At 45.3% G+C, this 16,774-nt stretch overlaps 1 protein-coding gene across 5 annotated transcripts in view; it reads right to left on the reverse strand.

Annotated features, from left to right (window-relative positions):
* Positions 1–16,774, reverse strand: part of LOC129818954 (DENN domain-containing protein 1A-like) — a 160,044-nt gene that overhangs the window by 120,354 nt on the left and 22,916 nt on the right. For all 5 annotated transcript variants that reach the window (XM_055875332.1, XM_055875333.1, XM_055875330.1 and 2 more), the window contains exon 3: positions 5,701–5,744. In XM_055875332.1, coding sequence (XP_055731307.1) covers positions 5,701–5,744 — 44 coding nt within the window. The remainder of the gene's footprint in view (positions 1–5,700; positions 5,745–16,774) is intronic.

A 16,774-nucleotide genomic window follows, 5' to 3' on the forward strand; every position in this document is an offset into this window, starting at 1 on the left:
TCTAAGGACCTATTTTTAAGGTCCTTAGAAAAACAAAACAAACATTTTGATGGTAGCAAAACGAAGCCAGCGATGTGGACAATTGGAGGATACACAGGGCAACAAAGGTCCAACAGACTGACTCTGGTCTTCCAACATGGCTCCTGGTGTGGTTGCTAGGTGATGTGACGCAACTGCAACCTCTCTATATGTACACATTTAGCCAATCCAGAGGGGTTAAACAACAGGCAATAATTGAGCGTTTCTTTTTTTCTCTTTTATTGTCTGTTTTGAATCCATTCATCCTGACAGAGGCGAGAGGAAGGAGAAAGGGGGATGAACAACTGGAGGGGATGAAGAGAAGGGAAGCTGAGGAGTGGCAATGGGCCTTGGGCATGCATATTCAACAGGATAGGATTCAAGAAGAGAAGGGGGGATTTTGCATCGGGCCATGTGTGGCTACCTCTAAATGCCTGGTCCTCACGTGGAGATTAGGGACACAAGCGGAGGGAACCCAGCAGGGTGAATGGAAAGGGTGGCAGACTAGAACTGAACACGTCCATAGTTAGCTCACCTTAGCAAGCTACACAACAAGCCAACATATGAGTAGGTCATCATCTATTTCAGAGAAACATTAACCCATACTACAATGTTCAAGGGCTGGTTTCCTGAATCTCCCGAATGCCTAGCCTAGACTTCATCTGGATCCAAGAAACCGGCTCCTTAGCGTCTGCTTAATCTATAGTTAAAGACAAATAAGGCTTGTATCAATAATTCAATCTGCACTGTCGACCCATGATTGAGGCCAAGGCCATATTTAATTCATGGGTAAAGTTTCACATACGCTATTTCAACTTCCCCTTGACTTCTGTGAAAATCAATGGCCTTTTAGATCGGTCAATTACCAAGAGTCTATCAGAGTTAAATCCACTGGGTCAACAAACCAAACCACTTGAGATGTGATGAACTCTTATAAAATGGCCTTTTCTTGCCTTCAACTAGCTATGTCAGCGCCTCTATTTTAAAGGTGCCGGTATAGCAGTGTGACTGGCCTCCAGTTTGCAAATCTCGTAAGACTCCATTTTAAGGCCCTAATTTGTATTTCAGTCTCACAGAAGGCTAGGCAAATGTATCTGAAAACAACCACTTGCGCCACCTTCCTCCAGAGGCAGGGTGTAGGTTGGTAAATCGTTGTCAGTGTCCCCCAGTAAAGCCACTTTCACAGGCCAGGTTCAGAAGTAGCGGCGGAGGGTTAATGGGCAGGAAGCATTCCGTTTCATTGCTCGTTTGCTGTTGGAAGTCAAATGAGGAAGAACAGTTACTGGGTGTCGCTCTCCCTGTCTCTCTCTTTATGCATGCAGTGTCATCTTTCCACTGATTGGAGTTTCGCATTTTGTCCACCAACTCACTTTGCACATCTTCACATTTGAACCTCATGCCTTAACGACATACAATTCTTGGAACACTTCCATTTCTCAGACAGCCGTGTTTTCTATGTTTTCATCTACTCGCTCGCTCTCTCTCTCTCTCCCTCCAATACCTCCCTCCCCTGCTCCAGATGCTTAACAGTTGCCTTCACCTACGTCGGTAACTGATGCCATATGTGCAGCCAGGTGTCCCCAGGAGCCGACGCCAAGCCACGCTAAGGTGAGCCGCAATTAAGAGATACACCCCAGACCGTCAGACAAGCACTGGGAAAACCACATCACAATTATCTCCCTTCAGGATGAAGACACAATAAGCAGCCATATTTTTCCCACACAGGGGTAATGATGGGTTTACTAGTAGATGGGATTAAGCTGCACTCCGCAAATCTGGCGTCAGGTAGAGGTTCAGCTAACGTTACCTTACCTGAAGGCTTATTGTGTAGGGAATAAGATGTAACACTGACCTGAGGTCAGGTCTTTGGGAAATGTAACCCTACACCACAAATCTAGCCTATTTCACGAGCTTGACACTTGGCCGGAGTTGGTGATATGGTGGTGAGTTAATTTTATCTACGCACACATTTTTCTTCTGAAAGAGACGATTTAGCCTAATCTAGAGGCATCTAATGCCTCTAGATAAGACCTTTTAATCACTATCGCCGGTTGTTGATAGATGATGTGCCAGTGTCACCAAGGTCTCCATGTGAAGTTGTCATGGAGATCAGAGGTCATTATTGGTGGTTGGTTACTTCCCTCAGTTTGTGTGTTACAGATGTAGGATCTTAATTTGAGCCAGTTTGCTACAGCAGGAAAATAATCCTGCAGCAACAGGAAATGTGAATTATTATGTGGAATATAATTAATGGACATTTTTTTGTAGGGGTTGAAACATTTTTCTTTAGGGCAAATTAAGTCTGGCATTTTAAAGTGGAAATTACAAACTTTAGAAGCCTTGTTAAACCTTGAATGCACTACACGTTTGCATTTCCTGCTGTGCAGGAACATTTTCAGCAACAAAAGAGTGATCAAATGAAGATCCTACGTCTGTAGTGTGTGTGTGCAAATGTGAATATTCAACACCCCCGCTATCTCTCCCTCCGTTTCCCTTTCTACTTCTTCTTTTGGTAGAAGGTCGCCAAATTTGAATATTCCCTTGTTAAAAGCGCCTCGATTCTTCCCCCTATGCCGGAGAAGTTAAAATGGTCTAGCGGCACGCTACATCAAAGCCAGCCCAACTTCAAAAAACGATTTCTCTCCATTACGGGGAAAAAAGTACCTTGTCGCATTAAGTTAAGGAAAACAAGCAGCAGCTGCCTAATTTAAAGGATTCAAAGCCTATGTGTCAATGCGATGTGGCTGTGTCAGAGGATGGAGATGGAGAAAACGAGAGAGAGAGAGAGGAGAGAAGAGACTCGGGGCGAAAGCTTTGTTTTAATTATGAGCGAGGGAGCGATAAGATAGAAGTGAGGGAGATTCCGCTCGTTATTCCGTCACTTTGTATCAAACGGCTTATTTACATTTCCGATTACATTCCCCGGCGCAAACGGCGAGATCTATCGGCGGCAGAGAGAAAGGACGAACAAGATAATGACAAGCAACTATTCCTGCTCTTCAGAAACAAATACGCTTGTGTGTCTGAATAACAGTCCAGGGTAGTTTTTCCTACACCTTGTATAGGAGTATCCAAGTTCTCAAACCGAACACAAATCAAATCAAATGACCGTTTGGTTAACATTAAACACAAGCCTTCAGATGATGCCTGATGAGTAAAACCCACGACCCAATATCTACAGCTGCCTCTGATATACCACATAGGGTTCTGGCTAAAAGAGGTGCCTTAGCGCTACACAGCTGATTCAAATCATCAAAGCTTGATGATGAGTTGGTTATTTGAATCAGCTGTGTAGTGCTAGAGCAAAAAACTAAACGGGCACCCAGTGGGACCCTAGGAACTGAGTTTGGGAAACGCTGCACTACAGTATAAAGGGAATAGGGTGCTGTTTCAGATCTACCCTGTTGTCCTAGAGGCTCCAGCTGAGAGTTGACTGACGCCATACTGTTGCCGACTAGAGAGATGTAAGGGAGCTACTGGGTTGGCCATTGGGCAGGGTGCGGTGTGTTTGGGGGGAACATCATTAAGAACCCACAGATGAGAATGAGACTGGGACTGGTACCAGCTACCCTCTTTTGTTTCCAGACATCTTTCATCTTCTCACTCTCTTTTTCACTCTCTTCTTCTCTCTTGGGCCTTGCTCCTCCGTCATTCTGTGAACTACAAAGAGGGGGATGGGTGAAGGAGCGTGGCATCGCGGCTCAAGGGAAGCCAAAGAGTTGGCCATCATTATCAATTTTTCACTACCCATCATCTTTCCTCTCTATCCAATATTCTTAAACTCTACTTCTCATTCTATTTTTCTTCCTCGCTCTTTCTCTTCATCTCAGTCTCACTTTCCCCTTCTCGTTCCTAGAGCAACGAGCAATGTAGGCCCCGTAATTCGAGACAGATTCTTTACTGTATGGAACAAAGGTGGCCCGGGATGAAACATCCATTAGCAACAAAGGATGTGGCTTTTCTTCTGCATCAAATAATTGCACAAGAAGGAAACAGAACGAGAGAAAGAGAGAGAGAGACGGGCAAGGGGAGGTTGCTTCGCTTGGAATAAACAAGGCTACGTGATTAGTGTGTGTGTGTGTGTGTGTGTGTGTGTGTGTGTGTGTGTGTGTGTGTGTGTGTGTGTGTGTGTGTGTGTGTGTGTGTGTGTGTGTGTGTGTGTGTGTGTGTGTGTGTGTGTGTGTGTGTGTGTGTGTGTGTCTACATGCATGCAAGTGTGCGTTTGTGCGTGTGTGTGTGTCCCGCTTGGTTAATAGAATGTTGTTGTTTTTTCGACTAACAGGGCAACCTGAATTCATGTTTGGCATTCTGTCTCTTTGAAGAGCATGCAGGACAATGAGTTCCAGTTGCTACCTCGGAGGATTCTATGGGCACGGCTCTATGGTAACACGCGTAGGATCCAGGTCAATACGCCATTGATTTAACACGACCCTGGATGCTTGAGAGATGAAAGGAGGAAGAAAAATTAGAGGAAACATGCACCCTCCTACTTCTAATCAAAAGTACCTTTTCACCGGCAACGCCATGTACTCCTTTGTGTAATAAACAAAGACAAAATGTCTACAGAATAGTTTTAGTTTGTGTTTTTGTGTGAATATACACTGTGTATGCAGAGGAGGTGTCAGAGATATGCTAGCAATATCAAGGAAGCATATGGCTAGTGTGACTGACGGCGCAATTAGTCAACGGAGAAGAGCTCGACACCCACTCTCTCATCGCTCTGCAAAGTCGCAGACGAATCCACAGAGCCAGGAGAGACGCCGCAAACAACAAAGACGTCTTGTTGTCTGAAGAAAGACAAAGCGGGGGGATTCTCACTGCTCTCAAACAAATAAACCAAGAAAGCAACAAACCAAGAAAGTTCTCTTCTCTTTCAAAAAAGAAATTGCAATTTCTCAAACACAAAGAAAGTTTGTTTGTCAAGTTTGTATCAAGTTTCTGTAAAAATAAATATAAAAACAACTCTGCATTCATATTATTTCTTTAGCCTTTTTCAAATCTTGGGAGCTACAATGAATTTCTGAAGCTGCATGTGTCTGCATTGCCCGGTACACAGACAATAGTAGTGTCCTTTATAGTAGCGAAGACAGACACATCTACTGTACGTACACACACACACACACACCTTTTACTATCCTTGTGGGGAACAAACTATTTATTCCCATTCAAAATCCTATTTTCCCTAACCATAATCCCAAACCCCTAATCATAAAACGGACCCCTATCTTTTAATCACAACCATAATTGTAAACCTAAAACTGCCTTTTTCCTTGTTGGGATCGGCGAAATGTCCACACTTGTCCGACTTTTCCTTGTTTTACTGTGGGGACTTCTGGTCGCACGCACGCACACAGCGAGCGAGCGAGACGGGGTCAAACACACCAACCGGTGCTATCTCCACCTTGCGCCCATAAAAAAAGACCCCATAAATGGCAAGCGTTTAACATAAAAGGGGCCGATATGCACCCACACAAAAAGAGAGAGACAGGCGACGTCAAAGAGCAAGAGTCAAAATAGGCGACACCAGGAAAAAGAAAACTATCAAGATAAAGGGGGTCTGAAAAAAGCTAAAGAAACAAATAAATAAATAGTGGCGAAGAAAGGGAGGAGGGGGGAGGGTGAGAGAGGAAGAGAGAAAAATGAGAGAGAGAGAAAAGAGGAAGTTAATTATGCATTCCAAACCTGGTCGATGTAGTCCTCGGGGAATCGCCTCCGCACCTCCGGATCTGTAAATAATTGACAGATAATATTAATTGGCTTTGGATTAGTGAGCAGGCCGAGTAGAGCACATTAATATTTGATCAGAGGATGATAGGGACCCTGGCAGGGGATCGGAGGAGGGCAGCTGAGGCTGCCTGGCTGATTAGGGGCCAGAGAGGGAGGTGTTACTACCCCCTATCCCGCCTTCCCCCCACCACCACCCTCTTCCTCCCTTTCTCCGGAAAAGGAGAGCTGAGAAAGAAAAAAAGGAAGTAAAGGAGTGTATTTGATGATCCACTTTTCTCAGTTGGGGGGAGATGGGGGTGTGGAGGGACAAAGCTGTCTTGCTTAACCTCCAACTGGAGCGCATGTTGAAGTCTAACCTAAGGGATGAGAATGGGGGGAGGTCATTTTGTCCATCTAACATAACATAGCAGGTGTAAAAAGACCCCTGAGCGGAGTCCCCATATTTATTTTTCAGGGTAAACGGAAGTTAGGTTGAAAATACTGTATCCCTGAAATCCGTAAACATCCGCTTTCTACCGACCCGCGGAAGGTGCTGTCCATCAAAGGATTGCTAATTCTTGTATTTCAATTGATGGTTGTGATTTTTGTTTTGTTTTGGCAGCTGCACAAGCGGAAAATCTGTCAAGGTCACTGAATCAAAGACAACAATCCAAAACTCTCTCCCTAAAGGCTCAACCCAAAACCCCAAATCTCCCTAAAGGCTGACTGGGTTCCACCTCTGTCTGCTGGACTAACCACAGCCAATAGACTTCCAGACTACATTACTGGAAACATGAGGGATCTGCTTAGGACATTGAGGTTCCAGCATCCGCCAAAGCTAAAAATCCCTTAGACCATCAGTAATTCTTCCAATCCAGAGACACTTAATTCAAAGAAACAACCTTCCCAAACTCTCTGAAAGATGGAGAGTTTGACTGTTTGGTACACTTGATAAGTATGTCATCCTAAAATATGTCGCTAGAATCAGTCACGACATCCTCTAAAGAAAAGACCAGAAGGCAAACTAAAATAAGCCTCTACTATCCTTGTATTTGCTGACACATCAACGAAAGGCCCAAGCCTATGACACAGCTCTAAATGACATTACCATGGTGTCCCTGCTTGACTGTCGCTACAACAGAGCAGAAGAGTCAGACTGTCAGAGGTAATTCCAACTCAGACGGATGTCTACAATATCTGTCGGGATACTGATGTGCGTCTGTGCACTTGGCTACCTGCCCGCCCTACCAGTCTAACCCGCCTGCCAGTCTGTCCATCTGCTCATCTGGGGGGGGTCAGTCTGCCAGCTGCATGGGCATAGCTGCATCTCAGATGTAAGTCCTGTGCATGGGTATGACATGGCACCCCCGGTCTGTGGCAGCTTTATAAGCAGGCAGATATGGACCCTGAGCAGCACTCTCCAGGCTAACTGTCTGTGGCAGCTTTATAAGCAGGCAGATATGGACACTGAGCAGCACTCTCCAGGCTAACTGTCTGTAGCAGCTTTATAAGCAGGCAGATGTGAACACTGAGCAGCACTCTCCAGGCTAACTGTCTGTAGCAGCTTTATAAGCAGGCAGATGTGAACACTGAGCAGCACTCTCCAGGCTAACTGTCTGTAGCAGCTTTATAAGCAGGCAGATATGGACACTGAGCGGCACTCTCCAGGCTAACTGTCTGTAGCAGCTTTATAAGCAGGCAGATATGGACACTGAGCGGCACTCTCCAGGCTAACTGTCTGTAGCAGCTTTATAAGCAGGCAGATATGGACACTGAGCGGCACTCTCCAGGCTAACTGTCTGTAGCAGCTTTATAAGCAGGCAGATATGGACACTGAGCGGCACTCTCCAGGCTAACTGTCTGTAGCAGCTTTATAAGCAGGCAGATATGGACACTGAGCGGCACTCTCCAGGCTAACTGTCTGTATCAGCTTTATAAGCAGGCAGATATGGACACTGAGCGGCAGTCTCCAGGCTAACTGTCTGTAGCAGCTTTATAAGCAGGCAGATATGGACACTGAGCGGCACTCTCCAGGCTAACTGTCTGTAGCAGCTTTATAAGCAGGCAGATATGGACACTGAGCGGCAGTCTCCAGGCTAACTGTCTGTAGCAGCTTTATAAGCAGGCAGATATGGACACTGAGCGGCACTCTCCAGGCTAACTGTCTGTAGCAGCTTTATAAGCAGGCAGATATGGACACTGAGCGGCACTCTCCAGGCTAACTGTCTGTAGCAGCTTTATAAGCAGGCAGATATGGACACTGAGCGGCAGTCTCCAGGCTAACTGTCTGTAGCAGCTTTATAAGCAGGCAGATATGGACACTGAGCGGCAGTCTCCAGGCTAACTGTCTGTAGCAGCTTTATAAGCAGGCAGATATGGACACTGAGCGGCAGTCTCCAGGCTAACTGTGTTGTTGATTAATGAGAGAGGGTTATAGCTGGGATGGCCAACAACAGGGCTGATGTGGTTGCTAATGCTAATTCTAAATGATGGATAGTCTTAGGTCGTGAAGAGCAGATATTGTCGCTGGTAATGTAAGGGCCAATGTGAGTGTTTGTCAGACAGTTGACAAATTCAATATACAAAATTATTAATTGAACACTAGCAAATGGTGCTTTCATCCTCACAACATTAGCATCACTGTATAATATTAGTTGTCTTTCCTGTAATCAAGAGTTTCTCCAGATAGCGTTATAATTGTCAAAGTGAAACATACAACAAACTGTCTTTGACCAACAATTCAGTGAAAATAAAACGCTTCATAAGACAGTACACTGAGGTACTGTTTCTCTGCTCCGTGAACACGTCTCATCACCTCCGACAGAGACAGAGCATCAAACGGGAGTGTGGGAGTTTTGTGCTTGGCTAATGACCATGACAACCTTCAGACCTTTTGCAGTGCCAAAATAGATGTGTTGTTTTCTTTTAGTCCACCACAAGCTGCCAGCCAGGTTAGCTCCAAGCCAATGTGAGATACTGTATTTGTTTGATTGTACAATATTAAGCACAACCTAATACAGTAGAATAGAATTCACTACAACAGTGAACACTGATGCTGAACTAAGACAGCTTAGTTGGTTGTAATTGTTGAATTTCTTAGCAAAGCAGGTTTTTGCACACACACCCCAACACACAAAAGGCCATGGATGATATCAACTGGAGGGGATGGCATGGTGAGCTGAGCTGAAGAAGAAAAAGTGAGAGAGAAAAATACAGAGAAAAAGAAGAGCGAGATGGAGAGAGAAATTGCCTCTGTCACTTCACAGGCCATGGAGGCCAAAGTTTCTGAGAGAGGACCTCCTTCTGAAGGGCTCTGCACACAAATCTACTCCATGTGGACTTCATCTACAACACACACACTCAAACTTAGGGCTGTTGCGGTGACCGTATTACCGCCACACCGGTGATCGTATTACCGCCACACCGGTGACCGTATTACCGCCACACCGGTGACCGTATCACCGCCACACCGGTGACCGTATCACCGCCACACCGGCGACCGTATTACCGCCACACCGGCGACCGTATTACCGCCACACCGGCGACCGTATTACCGCCACACCGGCGACCGTATTACCGCCACACCGGCGACCGTATTACCGCCACACCGGCGACCGTATTACCGCCACACCGGCGACCGTATTACCGCCACACCGGCGACCGTATTACCGCCACACCGGCGACCGTATTACCGCCACACCGGCGACCGTATTACCGCCACACCGGCGACCGTATTACCACCACACCGGCGACCGTATTACCACCACACCGGCGACCGTATTACCACCACACCGGCGACCGTATTACCGCCACACCGGCGACCGTATTACCACCACACCGGCAGTCATGAGTCATGACCGCAGTAAAATTGCACCACTGTTAAGTCACTGTAATCTCCTCTTGTGCACTCTGGACACCCTCAGGTCGCTAATAGTGTGGTACTCAGGGTTCTATTGTCCCTCTAACAACTCTGACATCACTGTGAATGCAATCCAAAATTACATCAAATACTGATTATCAATACAGTATCAGGGACATAAAATAATGATTGTGCCATTATACAATTACATAGCCTAGTGCATATTATGCAAGGCAGAAAAACAATTAAAAAATAGATTTAAGATGTATTTGGTACATAATTGGTCTAGCCTAAACTCCAAAATGAAGCAGTGGGTGGCTGCAGGAACAGGGCTGGAGGGCCCAGGGCATACAGAGTCTGGGCAGAATATCCCGTCGGGCAGCGAGAGGCTGCATGCTCCTCTAACAGTGGTTGATGCGTGGATTGAAAGTTAAATAAGTGTTTTTATAAGCTCAGCTACTAAAAAGAGGAGGATCCCAGCTGCTACTATATGCATTTCTCAGCTGTTCAGATTAAGAACATGCTCTGCTATAAAACCGGCATGATTGAAAAATTTACCGGTGGGAAAGCAGCCTCCATTTGCTATTGGAGTGCATACTGATGACATGTCTTTCTCCCCCTCCCCCTATTCCTGCCCCTGTTCCTGCCCCTGTTCCTCTCCCTGTGCCTCTCCCTGTGCCTCTCCCTGTGCCTCTCCCTGTGCCTCTCCCTGTGCCTCTCCCTGTGCCTCTCCCTGTGCCTCTCCCTGTGCCTCTCCCTGTGCCTCTCCCTGTGCCTCTCCCTGTGCCTCTCCCTGTGCCTCCCCCAGTTCCTGCCTATTTAATAACGGACCATTCTAAATCAAAACTCATTTTATATATCAGTAAAGACAAGATTCAATTGAGAATAGTCTGATGGGTGAAAATATGACCACTTGATGAGAGAACTGCATGTGCAACCTGAGGCAAGGAAACACAAGCTTTTTTTAAAACATTCTCAAATCATCATCATAGTCCCATCATGCAGCTCATATATGTTTTGATTTCTAAGACATTCTAAGGTTTGTATCATTCCCTACTAAAGTTTCAAATAACTCAAAATCTAGCATATAGGACCTGTTTCAAATTATCACATTTACACTCAACATAGCCACTTCATATGCGCACTCGCTAAGTTTAATTATATTCTTCTTACTATAAAATCATATAACATAAAATAATGGCACGAGACTTATGAGCATATGTTGTCTGCTAAATTAACAAGCCTACAGCCTATGGCATGGAGCAAAACCAGATAACATACAGTAGGCCAACTCATATTCTGTTCATCTGAAATACATTTTCTTCATATATTTTTCTTAGACCTGCCTAAAATAAATAATGGATTTATTGTGATGGTGTATATTAAATTGATTTATTATACTTTTTTAAATGTAGATGTTGGAGGCCTGGAGATGCTAAACGTGTTTATGTTAATTACCGGTCAATTACCGTGAGACCGGGCAGTCTTTTGCATGGCAATAACTGGCTGACAAAATGTAATGACCGCCACAGACCTCCTCACACAGTCACTCACACACAGTCACTCACACTCACAACCTTTATTGATGTAAGGATTTACTAAATTCCTCTTTCACAAAAGTCTGTTAGGTCTCTTACCAATACCTGCTGTGACACTAGAACTCAACAACTTACCACATGAAAACAAAGTTTGAGGTCAACAGGTCAAATTAATCAAGAACAGGTGGTGGGAAAAATAAGTCAAATGAAGGTTACAGAGATAAAAAATGAATTTATAAGAATGCTTTATTATATAGAAATGTTTTGCTCAGTGAGAAATGAATATCCAACTAGTCAGTGACAACGGTGTGTAGTTTGGAGTTTGTGACAGCAACTACACTACTGGTCAAAAGTTTTAGAACACCTCATTAAAGGGTTTTTCTTAATGTTTATACATATGTTTAGCTTTGTCATGTCTCCCACCTGAAACAGGTGCAAACGGCAATAACACAACAGTTGTGCAACCACAATAATTCTGACTTTAATGATGTAGATAAAACGTGTGTGCGTGTATGAAAGACAGAGTTGTTCTTTAGGATGAGAGGCCTATAATCTTATTACCTGATTTCACAGGATTTTAAAGTCAAACTGTTCTGTTTGATCAGAGTAGTTCTTTTTTGGGAGGAGGGGTCTCAAGAACTAATCCGAGTCCCTGACCCCTTTCAGCTTTATTCCGGCTTAGAGGATGGGAACATGTAGCGGCGACCTAATCACAAAGAATGGCAAGAAAGGCTTTCCTGCAAGACTCCAATTGTATTCATGACTGAGACATAAGGCAATGCCAAGAACAAGATTGTGGGCATGTTTGAATACTTTAATACTTTCAAATGCATCCTCACCTTTTCCATCCATTCCTTCCTTGCTAGAATAACGTTGAAGAACTCTGGCCTAAAGGCTACAAGGGACTGACAAACTCTGGCCTAAAGGCTACAAGGGACTGACAAACTCTGGCCTAAAGGCTACAAGGGACTGACAAACTCTGGCCTAAAGGCTACAAGGGATTGACAAACTCTGGCCTAAAGGCTACAAGGGACTGACAAACTCTGGCCTAAAGGCTACAAGGGACTGACAAACTCTGGCCTAAAGGCTACAAGGGACTGACAAACTCTGGCCTAAAGGCTACAAGGGACTGACAAACTCTGGCCTAAAGGCTACAAGGGACTGACAAACTCTGGCCTAAAGGCTACAAGGGACTGACAAACATCTAAAGTTTCAATCTGCATCTTCTTTGCTTAGGCACTTTTCTCATAATCAACTCCATAATAGCATTGCACGGGATCCTTCTCTACCTATGTCCCACGAGCTATGAGGACCACCATACTAACGTCAGAATCTGGTGAAAGGCAAAACCTCTACGGCCTCCCCCCAAAAACACACAAAAAAATGTAACTCTCCTCTCTTTCTTTCAGTATGATTTATGGCTCTTTCTGTGTATTCCCACCTCTCCTTTCCTAATCCTCAAAATAAAAAGGTCTAGGGTTGGTTGGGGCTATAGCCTGTGCTGGGAGGAGGGATGGGGTAGGTGGGGAGGATCTGTACAATGATCTGGGCCTAGTCCCCCAGGGCTCTGGGAGCGGGGCACTCGGAGGCAGCCAGGCTGTGTTGACTCCACAAATTGAGTCAACAGAGAACTGCTGACCTTGCTCGCACACAGGTAACAATTCCCCAAACCCTCCTGCTGCAGCTCCACTTAAATCACTAGGTCTGTCTAGAGGAGGATAGAGGAGAGTGCAGGTATAGTACAGATAGGCTTTTCTATATTATACTTTACTGTATTATATTTTTATTTTTGGAGGTTAGGTCGGATGAGATGGGGGAGGGCGAAATACTAAATAAATCCAGAGACAAAATAGCTAGGCGAACACCGCTTGCACTTAACTAGCAGAAGTTAAAACCATTTGTACTTTTTTGAAAGAAACTAAACAAGATATAAAATACCCACTTGGACTGAATTGGGTTTAAATGGTAGTTCCTATTACTGCAGGTGGCAAGGCATGCATCTTCACCTGAGACACCAACTGTCTTCATGACTTTGCTTGAAATTTACCAGGCAAGAGTGACCAAGGATGCCAGAACAAAGCTTATACAAATTTAACTGGAGGACAAGCTAAGGTGCAAAACATCACAGACTGATGTTATTTACTGAGTCAAACATTTGAAACAAATCATATTTTTCCTTCAACAAATTTTTGCAGATATTTCAAATACTCAATGAATGATCTTTCTCTCTCTCTCTCCACACTGCGGCTCGCAAACGACAGGAGGCAAAAAAATACTAAACGAAAACATATAATGGGCCCATTTATTTTTTGAGTGGCATAAAACTTCCTGCCCCTCGTTGAGTGCTTCCCCTTGCGGTCCTCTGGGGGAGGGGGGGGGGGGGGTCAGCAGGGTGGTGTTGGGGGGGGGTGAATGGTGACGGATCCCCAGAGTGCTCCTTAGCTCCGCCATGGCCTGCCCAACCCTGGCGACAGTTGCCAGGCGACAGGTCTCAACGAGGTGCAGCAGCGAGCGGTAGCAGCTGGCATGGCCTCTGAGCAGCCTTGAGTAGGGTTGGGGGTGTGGTGGGGGAAGATGTTGGAGAGGAACTCCCCTATAGTTTCAATGACCGTAGAGACTGTACTACATAACACCCCCTACCACATCCCAAACACACCCTTGGAGGGAGGGAGGGAGGCTCGTCTTTCGGCTGGCCCAGCGGGAGAAGACAAACACAGGACCACGTCCATCCTGGCTCTCTCTCCCCTGCCATGAGGACAGCAGTCTGGCCCCCTGACGAGGGGAGGGGTGAGGGGGGCCTCTGGGAAGCCAGAAGAGGGGTCTTGGGAGGAAAGGAGGTGGTATACCCTCTCGTCTCACCCCGTCATTACTCCTTAAAATACATCTGTGCAAAAAATCACAGCGGGGCGTGTGTGTGTGTCTACGTCTGCAGAGAACACCAGACACCCGCGGTGGGTTTCCCCACACTTGGCCAGCCTCTAAAAACAATGACACAGACCTTGTGGCTATAATATGACCAAAAACACAGAAAGAAAAAAAATCCACAGGTTGGAATGTTTCTAAGGAACAACATCTGAGAGCCTGAAATAGGCGAGAAGCACCGACACGCTTGAGCTGATCCTGATCCTCCACCTAAAACTGATGTCATGGGCCTGATGTCATGGGCTTGATGTCATGGGCCTGATGTCATGGCCCTGATGTCATGGGCATTCGCTCCCAGAGACTTTGCTTAATAACGCACCATGTTTTATGGCACGGCTGGGAACACCAAGCCCTTTGGAAAAACACCAGTGGTGGTGGAATGGTTGTTTGGATTATTTGGAAAAGAGGAGAATTACATTTAAAGATCCCTCACCTCTAATGAAACCGCCTTTTTTCTTTCAAGCGAGAACAGATGATGCCCAGTCAAGAGTGATTTAATGGTGCACGAAACCCCTGAGCAAAACCAGTTGTGGGTTTCGATACTCGAGTGAAGGAGGGCTTTACACTGAGAAGGCTTTGGGGTAGTAACGTTCAAAGATGTTGATAGTTGGCCAATGAGCATCAGTGGATGAGTTGTGTATTGGTTTGCACATATACACAGTATCTGGTATGGTTGCAGTACATGCTTGTAAAGGGTGACAGCTTTCAGACAGAAGCTTTAGCAATTGATAAAGAGGCTTTGACCTGGGATAAAGCACTCAAAGTAGGTTGAGAGGTTTGTGACGTATTGGAGTTGGCTGCTTCCTTACTTTATCTCTTTACTTCATGTGCACTTGAGCAGAACAGGGGAAAACAGGTCCTCCAGTTGGCTACTGTTTTTCTTCAATAACTAGGGTATGGGTAGGGCATCACTAAATTGATCATTAACATTTTGAAGCTGAGCCATTTCCTCGTGCTCTGCTGTGCAGCACATATCATGGTGTCATGTTGCCATCACTGCATTATTCACAAAAGGTTGGCTGGACCTCCTTGAATTCACGTAGATCACAAAATTATGCTATTTTTGTATACAAAGCCCTGATCCACAAGCTTCCGACTTACCTAAATCTACTGTTAAAATTTAAAATGTCAAGTTATCAAACCTGTTCACAGGGTTGGTTAACTCTAGAGACTCCTTGCTGTCTACAGAGTTAGGAGAATCAGCCTCTGGTTTCCTTGCACCCCATGTTTGGAATGATTTTCAAATGATGCTTTGGTGTCCCTGGGGCGGTTCAGACAGCTGACAGAGGATTTTATATAATGAATAATGTGTTTGTTTAAGTTGACTGTGTTTTGTATGTTAATGTGTATTATTTTTGTACATTTTTTTACATATTTATGTTGGCCTCTGCTTGTCTATTGATGTGCTTATTTTGTACTGTGCAGGGCTCATTTGTAAAAGAGACTTTAATCTCAATATGACTTCCCTGTTGAAATAAAGGTAAATAATCCTCGGCAAATAAGACCAGAACATTGTCTGAGTCCACAGGCGAGATTATTTGACAGAAAATAATCATGTTCCTTGAGTTTTGTCGGAGTTTAGAGTTATGAAAAGTAGATAACAGCTAACTGCTCTCTGTCTCATCATTGAGCAGAACAGCAAGCAGAGGTGTTACTATGGATACTCAGACAAGCAGAGCGCGAGCAGCACAGGGAAGGACAGACAGACAAGCAGCTAATGGATATTAACAGAAATATTTCTGATTTCAGGTTCAGGCAGGGCCTTAAATTTTGCAGAAGCAATTGGGCCTGGGTAGGGCCTGAACATCATGGGTAGGGCTTAAAATGCATGCCAGTGCAGGGCTCTGATGTCTATGCGTCAGGAGTTTCTCCCAATCTTTCTGTATTGGCTAATGAAGGCCAAGTTTGACGTGTCAGTCCACCAGACTCTTCGTGTCTGGGAACGAGATTACCAACAGGGCAACCAGCCTACAAAGAGGCTCTAGCAAGCTATCAAAGGAAAAGGGATCTGAACAAAGTTGAGGCCTTTCAAGGAAAATTCTTAGTTTTCTAGCTTAATTTGAATGGCGACTTGTGTTTGGACTGTGCACAATGAGGGTGGGGGAGAAGAGGGGGGAGCATTAACTTAGTCCATCAGCTCTACAGAGTGTGTGTGTGTGTGTGCGTGCGTGCGTGTGTGCGTGCGTGTGTATGAGAGAGAGAGAGAGAGAAAGTGTGAGAGAGTCCACCGGTGCCAGCCGCCTGCTCAGGGGGGAGAGCAGAGCAGATTTGCATGGCGCTCTAACAGGATATTGCACAAGGCCTCCCTGAGGGGCTGAGCCTCAGGGTCAGCTTTAACTCACAAGGCAGCTTTACCTTGAGCCGTCCCTCCTCCCCAACGTCAGTAGGCTGGCTCTCTGCATTGACAGATGAGAACTACAAGGGTAGTGACCAACACTGGCAGACAGTAACCCCTTCTCCTGCAGAGGCCTGGACAATGTTGCCTATTTGTTGCCTATTGACTCTATTCCCATTCAAAGGACCTATAAACATACGCAGCACTAAATCTGGATGTTATGTAGTTTACTGAGCACAGTGCATGTTCATGCACATGATAGCTTCAGCCCTAGTCTATGGACATTCTGACATTCTTAGATGTCTGTAGTTTGGTGTATTGATCTAAATACAGATTCATCCCACCTCACCATGATACCAGACATGTTCTTCTTTGTCTCAGCATATGTTCACATTG

The sequence above is a fragment of the Salvelinus fontinalis genome, chromosome 21, assembly GCF_029448725.1.
Source record: "Salvelinus fontinalis isolate EN_2023a chromosome 21, ASM2944872v1, whole genome shotgun sequence".
Classification (NCBI taxonomy): domain Eukaryota; kingdom Metazoa; phylum Chordata; class Actinopteri; order Salmoniformes; family Salmonidae; genus Salvelinus; species Salvelinus fontinalis.